At 42.6% G+C, this 12498-nt stretch overlaps 1 protein-coding gene across 3 annotated transcripts in view; it reads right to left on the bottom strand.

Annotated features, from left to right (window-relative positions):
* Positions 1–12498, bottom strand: part of espn (espin) — a 186688-nt gene that overhangs the window by 132940 nt on the left and 41250 nt on the right. For all 3 annotated transcript variants that reach the window (XM_060931530.1, XM_060931531.1, XM_060931533.1), the window contains exon 3: positions 12251–12444. In XM_060931530.1, the coding sequence (XP_060787513.1) occupies positions 12251–12444 (194 nt within the window). The remainder of the gene's footprint in view (positions 1–12250; positions 12445–12498) is intronic.

Below are 12498 nucleotides of genomic sequence, written 5' to 3'. Positions count from 1 at the left end.
CACCAGTAGGGTGCATCAGTTGCCCCCTAAAAATGAAAAGTTCCTCCGATCATGATGCATTTTTGTTTTTATGTTCCTTTTGGTAAGAAAACACACTGGGTGAAATATTTTGACAAAATTCAAAAGTTTAATGGTGGCACCAGGAGCTCAAAGTTTTGGAAAAAGCTGCCATTTTATGACTTATGATCAGTTTTCATGAAGCATTATGGCACCTTATAGAGTATACCAAATATCTTAGATACACATTTTTAGTACATATTCTAAATATATTATCAAGCACAGTTTGAGTTTTAGCTGTTCATTGAATCATTCTTCAACTACTTTTAAACAATACAAATATATTATGAATCACATTAATGCTTCTCAATCCCTTGCAAAGGTTCTTAACATGATCTCTGGCTCACAAGAAATCAATAAATGGAGTCCAACATTGTGATTCAAACCTTACGCGAAAACATAAAATAAGCGTTTTTTGGCAAAAACTGAACCTCATGGTGCCACCATTAGACTTTTGAATATGGTCAAAAAATTTAACAGGATGTCTTTATTGGTGAAAAGGAACACCCAAACAAAAATGCATCGGATTTTATGAAAGTGAGGGCAACTGATGCACCCTAGCCACCAGTTAACCTAACCTGCATGTCTTTGGACTGTGGGGGAAACCAGAGCACCCGGAGGAAACCCACGCAGACACGGGGAGAACATACAAATTCCACACAGAAAGGCCCTCGCCGGCCACTGGGCTCGAACCCAGGACCTTCTTGCCATGAGGCGACAGCGCTAACCACTACACCACCGTGCCGACCCCATCCATCCATCCATTATCTGTAGCCACTTATCCTGTGCAGGGTCGCAGGCAAGCTGGAGCCTATCCCAGCTGACTATGGGCAAGAGGCAGGGCACACCCTGGACAAGTCGCCAGGTCATCGCAGGGCTTTTGACAAAGCAGCTCTGCAGAAACTTGAGTGGAGATTTCAGATCCCTAATGAACAAGCAAGAGGTAACAGAGGTAAGGAAAATCTCCCTGAGGCAATATGAGGAAGAAACCTTGAGATGAACCTGACCGCATACCCTAAGATCAAACAGTACTGTATCAGCATATTGTGAATACAAGTCTTAGAATGAGCTCAGGACAGTCTTTATGATTGTAGCAGCACTTAAGTCTAGTGTCATTCCCCATTTCATATAGCTTGCTTATTTTCTCAAGTCCAGTATTAAGAAACTGCATGATTACCTTTTTTGGGTTTTTCAGTTACCAAATTATACAGAACAATCTCTGTGGCGTCACCTCAGAGAGTAGCATCATAATAAAGCATCCCAATGCAGTTGTATTGTATCAACATTGAAACACTATCAAACCTGTCCTCAAGTACACTATAATAAGAGCACTATAACCCTAATACGGATCATTCTCAGCATTTGGCACACATCCCAAATCTGCCATATTTCAGCAAGGTAACGGATTCTGCCATGGGGGTGTTATCTCCTGTCTTCGAAAACAACCCTATCAACACAAGGCAGGTCCGGCAGAAAGCGGACCTCTATTCAACAGTATTTGTTTACCTCATTATGCCAGGGGGTCACCATGGTAACAAAAGCACACACTGCTGAATGGGACTCGGGTACTGAGCACTAGCACAGCTTTCTTCCTTATGAAAATTTCAGGAGTCTTGCAGCTATCCAACTCAAGAGGAAGAAAGGGAACGCCTAGAGTGAACGCGCCTTTGGGGCAGTCCAGACTAGGCCTAAAACTCACTCATGCTGCAAGTGTATCCAGCCCACATGTAAGCCTTTTAGCAAGTGCCACTCTATTTATGGATTATTATTAAGTTATTCATCTTGGAGCATATTATAAAAATAAATTTACCAGCTGGGAGGTCTGTATCGTGAAATACCATGACCGAGGTCTTGAAAGTACTGACCGAGGCTGAGGTCATGGTATTTCACCATACGGACCGACCTTAAGCTGGTAAATAATATCTTTATTTTTTTCTTTACCAAATTCTAACAGAAAACGAGAGTGGCCGAAAGGGAAAACCGAGCCGAGCCGCCATTTTGAATCCTCATTCACGGCTGTAATGCAAATGGCTTCCTCCTCGGTATACAAGTGCACTTCCATGGCAGGAAAAAACAAAACAAAACTACATTTTGCTGCCTATGTAGTCCCCTATTTATACAAAATTGAGTCATTCAGGATTCAGCCATGTTTTTGCTTGGTGTTAGCAACAGTTAGAGGTTTTTAGCTTTCTCCTGAAATGTTTTATTTTATTTCTTCTTCCTCAGGGTAGTAAAACTCGCTTTCACTGTGAACACTGTCGTTATCACTATCCATGATGTAAAATTAAAATTCGTTGTTGTGAACGACCGAGTCGCCAGAGGTCCGTAACGTAGCATACGGACCCGCTCGCCAGCCAATCAGCGCGCAGGATTTGACGGAAACCGGACCACGAAAAAAATATAAATTATTCAGTGACTATGGTAAATCTAATAGGAAAAATATGTAATTATAAAAGTGCGGAATGTCATTGGGTATTTGGACTTTAATTAAGATGAGACGCGAGAACCTGAGACAAATATTTCTCATTATTCCTGGGTTGCCTTTTGGGAAATAATCCCTGCAGGCAGCAACAAATGTAAACAATGTAGAAACTCAATTTGTAACCAGCATACAGACTTAATTTGTAATGCAAAGGAGTCATGAGCTATAGGATGCGTGTAGATTGTTGTTACATTCGGGCTTTTCTAGGAATCACGGTCAAAATGGCAAGAATGTCCAAAAACACTGGCAGGCAGGGTCATAAAAGACACCACTCAAATAACGCTCCCTTTTCAACATTGCGTTTGACTGATAAATTGTGCATAGCACTAGATGAGATTGTAAATACATAAAATTAATGACCAAGTTTGATGTACATCATAAAATGGCCAGTGAATGTACAAGCAAAGGAGGAGTGCCTGCAGTTGCTATAGGTTGGATCAGGCCCGGCGCCATGGGGGGGCAAAAGGGGGCGTCGCCCCCTCGTGGCTACAGCCCCGCCCCCTCAACGGAGACTCAGATCACAATTGTTTTCTTATGAAAATATAATGTATTATAGACGTATTAATAATTTGCATTTTCAAATACGAAATATTAAGTGGTTGAGCATTGCACAAATATACATTTCACATAAATCACTACTAAAACTGGCACGGTAGAACAAATCTGATTGGTTGTTATGATTTTACATTGCAATCGTAGAATTCAACTGTATTAAGGTAGGATTATTTCAAAAAGCCTGAATTTAATATTAACCCTGTTTTAGACATATGTATCAATCCTAACTACTCGGGACTACTAGTTATTGTGGGTGTATGTGTGAAATGCTGACACAGCTGCGCACACACAGACCTGTGATAAGGACAAGGGGAGGGGTCGTGCGGGCGGGGGTTTTACATGCACACTTACAAGTGCACTGTCTCTGCAATATCCTGTAATATGCAGTCAAGTTTACGGGAGTAGTCTTTCCCCCGCCGAATTAAACGAATTCAATCACAATATTGTGAATCCATTTTCTTTCTTTGTAGGCTAAGTTTATCTCCGTTTATGTTGGTGTATGTGTTCATATATGGTCCGCTTTGTGCGCAAATAGCGTAAGAATATGTCGTTGACGTCACCCCCCATGCAGCGGGGGTGAAAATTCATCACTTCAGAGTGTTTAGTCCCCTACACGCCTAAACTGGGATCGCGGATTAAGTGGTTAGCGTTGACTCGGTGCGAGTCAGGAACTGGCGCAGCCGCGGGGTCTGTTAATTTTTTTTAAATTATGATTTTGGCCGCCGAGCCAAGTACCTTAGACTTGCATTGACGTTTTGTTTTCATGCCGCGGAGCTATTTGTATGTACTTTAAATGTAAAGGACTTGCCTGTAGGTTTGTGTGTGTTGTTTTATGTTTGGCATCTTTCCGGTTGTAACGCGTGTCTGTGAGAAAATTGGAGGGGAGGGGTAACAGGTGGGCACGGGGGCTGATAAAGCGCAACTGCCCTGGTAATATGCCACATGATTTTCCCAGACTAAAAGGGCCGTGGTTTTGTGGTTGGCGCAGTTAATTGTTTGAAACACGTTGTCAGACCGCCATCACTACTACAGACTATATGAAAAAATATTTGCCCCCTTGCGATTTCTAATTGCCCCCTTAGTAAACTGTTCCTGGCGCCGGGCCTGGGTTGGATTCAGTCACGTGACTTTTGCTTGCGCGTTTACTTCCGGTGAATAAAGTGGTGGTCAGACAAACTGAAATGGCTGCCGTTATGCAGAGAGCTAGTGAAACCGACTCTGACTATTTTCGCAGTTTAGAGGCCAATGCACCGTCAAGATCCCTTCAGAAAGTTGCTCTTTGCAATAGGATAGATCCTTACACGCTAGTAAAGAAGGATTTTTCCTATGATTTGAAAAATTATCCTCCCGTTGAGTTTCCTGATATCTCAAACTACCTGGTGCTGCAGACATCGTTCTACACGGACGCACAGATGAAAACCTGGAAGAGCATGGAGGCGTACAACTTTTATTTATATATATATATATATATATATATATATATATATATATATATATATATATATGGCTGGGTTAAAGAGCTAGAGATCAAGACACTACAAGATAAATCCTGTATCATTTACGCCTGGGTAAGGAGGCATTTTTTGAGCTCTTTCTATGCATCTTTGCGATGATTGATTACTAGGACGCTATAAGTTTTAGTATCGGGTGTAAACAAACCACAGCCACTCGATTCTCAATCCTCCCTGCTCTTCTCTCCAGGTAAATCAATCATTCACGAAGATCCACAGAAGCCCCTTTAAAAGACCTGGGTATTGGTGAAACAGGATGGAGAAGTCATCACGGCTCACTGTAACTGCATGGCCGGGGAAGCAGTTTCGTGCTGTTAACTCGTGAGCTCTACTTTTGTGTTTACATGGCTCATCTTGATTATCTTATCTATCTAGTTCAGTGTAGGAGCCCAATTGACATCATCGTCCTTGTAAACACTGCTAGGACATCCTAATAAATAAAGTGAAAACATACGAGTTACTTTACAATATACCGTAGTGACCACGATCAAACAGTAAACAAAAACACATGAGGACTGAAGCGTCTCCTGAACTTCAAAACATCACTAAACGATGGAAAAAATGGCGAGAAGTCCTTTGCTCTTTCACCCCTCATCACTTCACAGGGAACCCGGAAGAAACATTTATCAGTTTCACGGTTTGTTTGATTCGAACCGTGCAAAACACCACAAGTGTAGGGCATTTTAACGATTAGCAAGGCACCCAGCGATAGAAACGCTTTGTGAACAGCGAGCTTAGCTGACCACCACTTCACGTCTTGCATATCTAATGAGGTGGATGTGACGTCGGATGCAACCCACCTCTTAAAAGTATATACACATACTAACCAGTTAATTAACAACACCTATACATCTGTGTACTCATGCAGTTATCCACTCAGCCAATCACAGGGCAGCAGCACAATGCATAAAATCATGCAAGCAGAGGTCAAGAGCTTGAGTTAAATTTCACATCAAACGTCAGACTGGGGAAAAATATAACGAGGATAAAAATCTCTCCGTGATTTTTGACCATGGCATGGTTGTGGTGCCACATGAGGTCGAGTGCTCATCTCCTGGGATTTCCACACACAAAAGTCTCCAGAATTTGGTGTGAAAAACAAAAAACATCCAGTGAGCAGTAGTTCTGCAGGCGCTGTTGATGTGAGAGGTCAGAGGAGAATGGCCAGACCGGTTTACACTGATAGGAAGTCTACAGTAACTCAAATTACCACTCTTTACAGCCACGGTGAGCAGAAAAGCATCTCAAAAGAGGCTCACTATAACACGACAACTTTCTTCTTTTGGTTGCTCCCGATTAGGGGTCGCCACAGTGGATCTTTCGTCTCCATTGCTCCCTGTCTTCCGCATCCTTCTCTACCACACCTGCCACTTTCATGTCCTCCCTCACCACATCCATGTATCTCCTCTTTGGCCTTCCTCGTTTTCGTTTGCCTGGCAGCTCCATCCTCAACATTCTCCTTCCAACATGCTCTGCATCTCTTCTCAGGATGTGCCCATACCATCTCAGTCTCATCTCTCTCAGCTTAATTCCCAAGCTCTCCACATGTGCTGTCCCTCTGATGCGCTCGTTCCTTATCCTGTCCAACCTCCCATCGCAAACCTTAACATCCTCAACTCCGCCACCTCCAACTTTGCCTCCTGTCTCTTTAAAGGCCCGGTCACACAGCACTCCGCGTCTATATCACGTACAAAAAGATACAAAAATCTGGTGGACGTGGTCGTAAGTGGTAATTTTTGGTCAATTTTTGGCTTTGCCGTGCTTTGTACGGGGTATGGCCGTCGGCGGCTGTTTCACTGCTGCAGCACTGTCAAATCACGGGTAACCGCGGCTCAGCATCGTTGGAAGAGCGGCTTGCTGCGCATATAAAAGCGGTAGGATATGTTGAGCCTGTATCAGTTGGTTCTGTTGGTGCTGGAGCATTAAGATGAGGACATCACAGCGTTGAGGGTTCATGTTCACCCCTTGACATCTAGACTGCAAGTGCCGAGGTCTCAGAAAATTACGGTATTTACATGCCGCAAATCAGAAGTGATGCAGAAGTGATTAGACAGTGATCAATCGAATTTAGAACTTGTTTGAGACGTCGTTTAACGGGCTTAGACAGTGGTATGTACGCGGAAAAATCCATTTCTCAGTGATAAGCCGCTAAACACACGCTATATCCCGTGATACCAACGCGTAACACCCGTCCGATGACCGTGCTCTGCCCGTGATAGACCGCCAAACTTTCGCGTCTTACCACGTCTCCCCAAGTTTTAATAACGGCCGGGACACTGATTATCACGTGTTTTTCACGTGTGTTGCACGTCTTTACCACGTGTGCCGGCCGTGGTTGTCCGCGGTCTAAAGTTTTGAGCAGTCCAAAACTTTTTGCCGCGTCCGACGCCGTTCCGATTTTCCCCTGCGTCCTGTCACGTCTGTATATCGACTGTAACACGTCTTAAGTTCGACATCAACACGAACAACATCGTCTGCTTCACGGGAGAGCACTTTTTGACGGGTTTTGGCCGTGATAAAGCCGTAAAGCGCTGTGTGACCGGGCCTTAAGGCAGGCCTATTCAACTAGCGGCCCGCGGGCCAGATGCGGCCCGATGAAAATTTTGTGCGGCCCGCCATGAGAACGGACTCCTCGTGATCTTGCTGAATCATACTTGCTGTGATTGTCGAGCATAGGCCTATGATTTGCAAGTAGCGCAACGCTGCCCCCAATGGTCATACTAATTCTTGAGTTTTCACGCAACACATGAAACTGCTCAACCTGACCTTTCCTGATTGAATATTTGCGAGAAAATTAGCGTTGAATTAAAATAAAAATAAAAATAAATGCCACTGATAGGTCTGCAGCTCCGTGTCATACGTCTCTGTGTAACAATTTCAAGTCGCCAAGATTCGAAAGCAGAGCGTGCCGTTAATAGTAAACAATCTCATTCCCACAAGTGGGTTGAAGATTGCTCTGTCTAAAGCCAAACGTCGAATTGACGACGAGAATCGTCAGTTTAAAGTAGAATGGACTGATAAATATTTATTCATTTTACCCTCTTCAACAAGTAGGAGACCCACATGTTTATTGTGCAATGAATCCATTGCTGTAATGAAGGAATATAAAATGTCAAGAGGCACTTCTCTTCAAACCACAGCTCCTTTTCCACTAACTTTCCCGAGGGCTCGGAGGAACGGAGGAAAAAGGTACAAGGACTGGTCGGATCATTTAAAAACAGTCAAGTGGCTCTTGGTCACTTTTGTACAGCTCAAGAGAGGGCCGTGTCAGCATCACTGCGAGTGGCCTGGACGCTAACTCGTAAAAAACGACCCTTCACAGAGGCAGAGACAGTGAGGGAATGCATGCTAGCGGTCATAGATGAGGTGCTAACTGACGAAAAAATGAAAGAAACTGTAATTTCAGCTGTCAAGAAAGTGCCTCTATCAGACACAACTACCCTACGTAGAGTGGAGTTGCTTGCTGAGGACGTCAACAGAAAACTTTTTTTTGTCAGAAGGAAGAATGTTTTGGATGGATAGTGTTGTGTGTTATGGACAAGTGTGTTATGTCAGCATAAAATCAAATTGAAATAGCTAAATCAAAAACTATTTAAAAAAAAAAAGTTAGATGGTGTGTTTTTTGTTTACAAATTTGAGTAATTGCTTTTGCACTGGATAAAATTTTGCTTTGACATTAAATGCAGTTGGATGCAATTATTTTGCAGTGTCTTTTTGTATGCGGCCCCCGAAAACTCAGTGATATTTCCAATCGGCCCTCTTGGAACTAAAGTTGAATAGCCCTGCTTTAAGGGTACGGTCTCCAATCCATACATCACAGCTGGTCTCACTACTGTCTTATACCGGTACATCTTACTGTAACATGACAACTGAAGACTGCAAAATCATTACATGGCCATGTTTCAAACTTCAAGTGTTTTCTGTCAACTGTTGCGTATTTGACTGTTTAAGGAAAGGAAACAATAAAAATGTCAGCTAGCTGAGGATCTTGAGAGCTGTCTGAACCGTTTCGAGGTCGCATACAAGATATATATTGGATTTATGAATGGAGATGCACCTGCATGTTGCCACTTGATTTGGAAATTACACAAAAGGCCTGGGTGTCGTCGTTAAGGATGTACGTGTTCAATGGTGCATGTAGAATCCGAATCACAATAACAAGGCCATAAGGGTTAAGTGTTATCTCTGTGGAGCAGAGCTCCTCTGAGACAGATCTGATTAGCAACAGTGCGTGCGTGCGTGGTGTGTGTGTGTGTGTGTGTGTGTGTGTGTCACGAGAGGTAGACAAGACAGTGAAACGCAGAGGTTATTTGACACTGCTGTTTTGCTACATATCCCAAAAGTTGAAGAAAATATAACGCACCATGGACTGAAAAACCTTATAAAGATGACCAACATGACTTGTGTGACATGCACCAAATAACTGACAACTAGAACAAAAATGTAGTAATAATGGTTTGGTTAGTATTTTTAACATTCAATGCTGATTTGTCATAAGTTTAATTTTTTTAATTGTGCGTTTTGTTTACAGTAAAAGAATCCCTGTGCTACAACCCCAATTCCAAAAAACTGAAGTTTTATTGGTTTTTTTTTTTTTTTTAAATATATATACACTCCTCATTTTGAATTTGATGTCAGCAACAAGTTTCAAAAAAGTTGGGACAGAGGCATGTTTACCACAGTGTTGCATCACCTCTACTTTTAACAATACTCTAAACGTTTGGGGAACTGAGGAGACCAGTTGCTGTACTTTTGAAAGAGAAAATGTTGTCCCATTCTTGCTTGATATACAATTTCAGCTGCTCAACAGCTTGGTCATATTTTGTGCTTCATAATGCGCCAAATATTTTAAATGGGAGACAGGTCTGGACCGCAGGCAGGCCAGTTTAGCACCTGGACTCTTTTACTACAGAGCCATGCAGTTGTAATATGTGCAGAAAGCGGTTTGGCATCGTCTTGCTGAAAGAAGGAAGGCCTGCCCTGAAAAAGATTTTGTCTGGATGGCAGCATATTGCTCTGAAACGTGCATATATCATTCAGCATTAATGGAGCCTTCCCAGATGTACAAGCTATCCGTGTCATGTGCACTAATGCACCCTCATACCATCACAGATGCTGGCTTTTCAACTGTGCACTGATAACAAGCCAGATGGTCCCTCTCTTCTTTAGGCTGAAGTACATGGTGTCCATGATTTCTAAAAAGAATTTCTACTTTTGATTTTTCAGACCTCGGGACAATTTTCCACTTCGCCTCAGTCCATCGTAAAAGAGCTTGGGCCCAGAGAAGGTGATGGTGTTTCTGGATATTGTTTATATCTGGTTTTAACTTGCATTTGTGGACGCAGTAATGAACTGTTTTCACAGACTATTTTTTCTGAAATGTTCCTGAGCTCATACAGTGATTTCCACTACAGACACGTGTCTGCTTTTAATGCAGTGTCACCTGAGGTCCTGAAGATTACAGGCATCCAATGCAAGTTTTCATCCTTGTCTCTTGCATACAGAGATTTCTCCGGATTCTCCGAATCTTTTCATGATATTATGTACCATAGATGATGTGATCCCCAAATTCTTTGCAATTTAACATTTAAGAACATTATTTTTAAATTGTTGCACTGTTTGCCCGCACAGTCTTTCATAGAGCGGTGAACCCCTCCCCATCTTTACTTCTGAGAGACTCCGCCTCTCTGGGATGCTTTTTTTATACCCAAATCATGTTACTGACCTGTTGCCAATTAACCAAATTTTTTTTTTTAGCATTACACAACTTTTTTCAGCCTTTTGTTGCCCCGTCACAACTTTTCTGAAATGTGTTGCTGACATCAAATTCAAAATGAGTGTATATTTTTCAAAAAACAAAAATTCTCAGTTTCAGCATTTGATACGTTGTCTTTGTACTATTTTCAATGAAATATCGGGTTTCCAGGATTTGTTTGTGCGACAATAAAACAACAATTTTCACCTTTAAAGTTGTAGGCATGTTGTGTAAATAAATTTTTCAGATTTTATAAATCAACATGATATACTAAAATGTGGGCGGCACGGTGGTGTAGTGGTTAGCGCTGTCGCCTCACAGCAAGAAGGTCCGGGTTCGAGCCCCGGGGCCGGCGAGGGCCTTTCTGTGTGGAGTTTGCATGTTCTCCCCGTGTCCGCGTGGGTTTCCTCCGGGTGCTCCGGTTTCCCCCCACAGTCCAAAGACATGCAGGTTAGGTTAACTGGTGACTCTAAATTGAGCGTAGGTGTGAATGTGAGTGTGAATGGTTGTCTGTGTCTATGTGTCAGCCCTGTGATGACCTGGCGACTTGTCCAGGGTGTACCCCGCCTTTCGCCCGTAGTCAGCTGGGATAGGCTCCAGCTTGCCTGCGACCCTGTAGAACAGGATAAAGCGGCTAGAGATAATGAGATGAGATGAGATACTAAAATGTGGAACAAATCTATATATCAAACCTACAGACCCTACCAGAGGTAAATATTATGGTTCAAAAGATTTTTTCATACCATGAAATTACTAATTCATCCATAACCACTCATGTACATCTTTACATGATAAATAAATAAATCATGTATTGAGCTTCAGCCCTGTGGAATCAATTTTGTGCCAAAATGTTCATACAATACTTTTGAAATATCAAACAAAAACAACAAATCAAAATACAAAAAAAAGAAGAAAAAGTCAATTTTTTTAGACTGGCAAACAAATTATTCGTGTAATCGTGCAAAATATCAGTCTATTACTCTTCAGAAACCTTTTATTTTTGTTCCGCGTCTTTCTCAGTTTTGCTTGACGTAATTTATTTTGGTTGCGATTCCAGCTTTCTCGTTTGCGCTCCCTGACTTTTTGCTTGCAGTTTTGGCCCAAACTTCACGTGTGGGTGGGCTGTCCAGGAACGCATTCCCATTGGCTAACTTGTGTTTAACTGACAGCTACACTCAGCTATTCCCTACTCGGATTCTGGCGGACTGTTTGACGAGTGACCGATCCATTGACGGTAAACAAGGATCGAGTGGACTTCAGTGGCGACTATGATATTGAATTAATTCAACAAAGTGTAAATTCAATATCATAGTCGCCACTGAAGTCCACTCGATCCTTGTTTACCGTCAATGGATCGGTCACTCGTCAAACAGTCCGCCAGAATCAGAGTAGGAAATGGCGCAACAGCCTCCGTGGAATAGCTGAGCGTAGCTGTCAGTCAAACACAAGTTAGCCAATGGGAATGCATTCCTGGACAGCCCACCCACACGTGAAGTTTGTGCCAAAACTGCAAGCAAAAAGTCAGGGAGCGCAAACGAGAAAGCTGGAATCGCAACCAAAATAAATTACGTCAAACAAAACTGAGAAAGACGCGGAACAAAAATAAAAGGTTTCTGAAGAGTAATAGACTGATATTTTGCACGATTACACAAATGATTTGTTTGCCAGGTTAAAAAAATTGACCTTCTTTTTTTGTATTTTGATTTGTCGTTTTTGTTTGATATTTCAAAAGTATTCTATGAACATTTTGGCACAAAATTGATTCCATACAGCCCGGTAAAAACATCTGATCAATCAATGGGCCCTGATCACACTGAGGGCCTCGAAGCTGTCGTATAGGCTAGCCTGGGTGTTAATCTACCCCTGTGCACCTATATTTAGGTGTCTTACTTTGGGCTGTGTCCCAATAGTAGCCTGAGCATGGCCAAGTCGCCTTTAGCAGCAGCGTAGTGTACAGGCACAGCGCCTGTATCCATGGCAACGCTGGGATCCCCTTCTCCACTCTTTAGTAGCCAGTCTGTGACCTCATGATGGCTGAAGCGTGAAGCCAGGTGTAGGACGGTGGCTCCTGAGTTGTCTTTATTCTGCAAACACAAGCAAAACATTAAATAAGGGGGGGAACCTTGAAAGTTCTGCAG

The sequence above is a fragment of the Neoarius graeffei genome, chromosome 10, assembly GCF_027579695.1.
Source record: "Neoarius graeffei isolate fNeoGra1 chromosome 10, fNeoGra1.pri, whole genome shotgun sequence".
NCBI lineage: Eukaryota > Metazoa > Chordata > Actinopteri > Siluriformes > Ariidae > Neoarius > Neoarius graeffei.
This window is presented reverse-complemented; position numbering and strand designations above follow the sequence as displayed.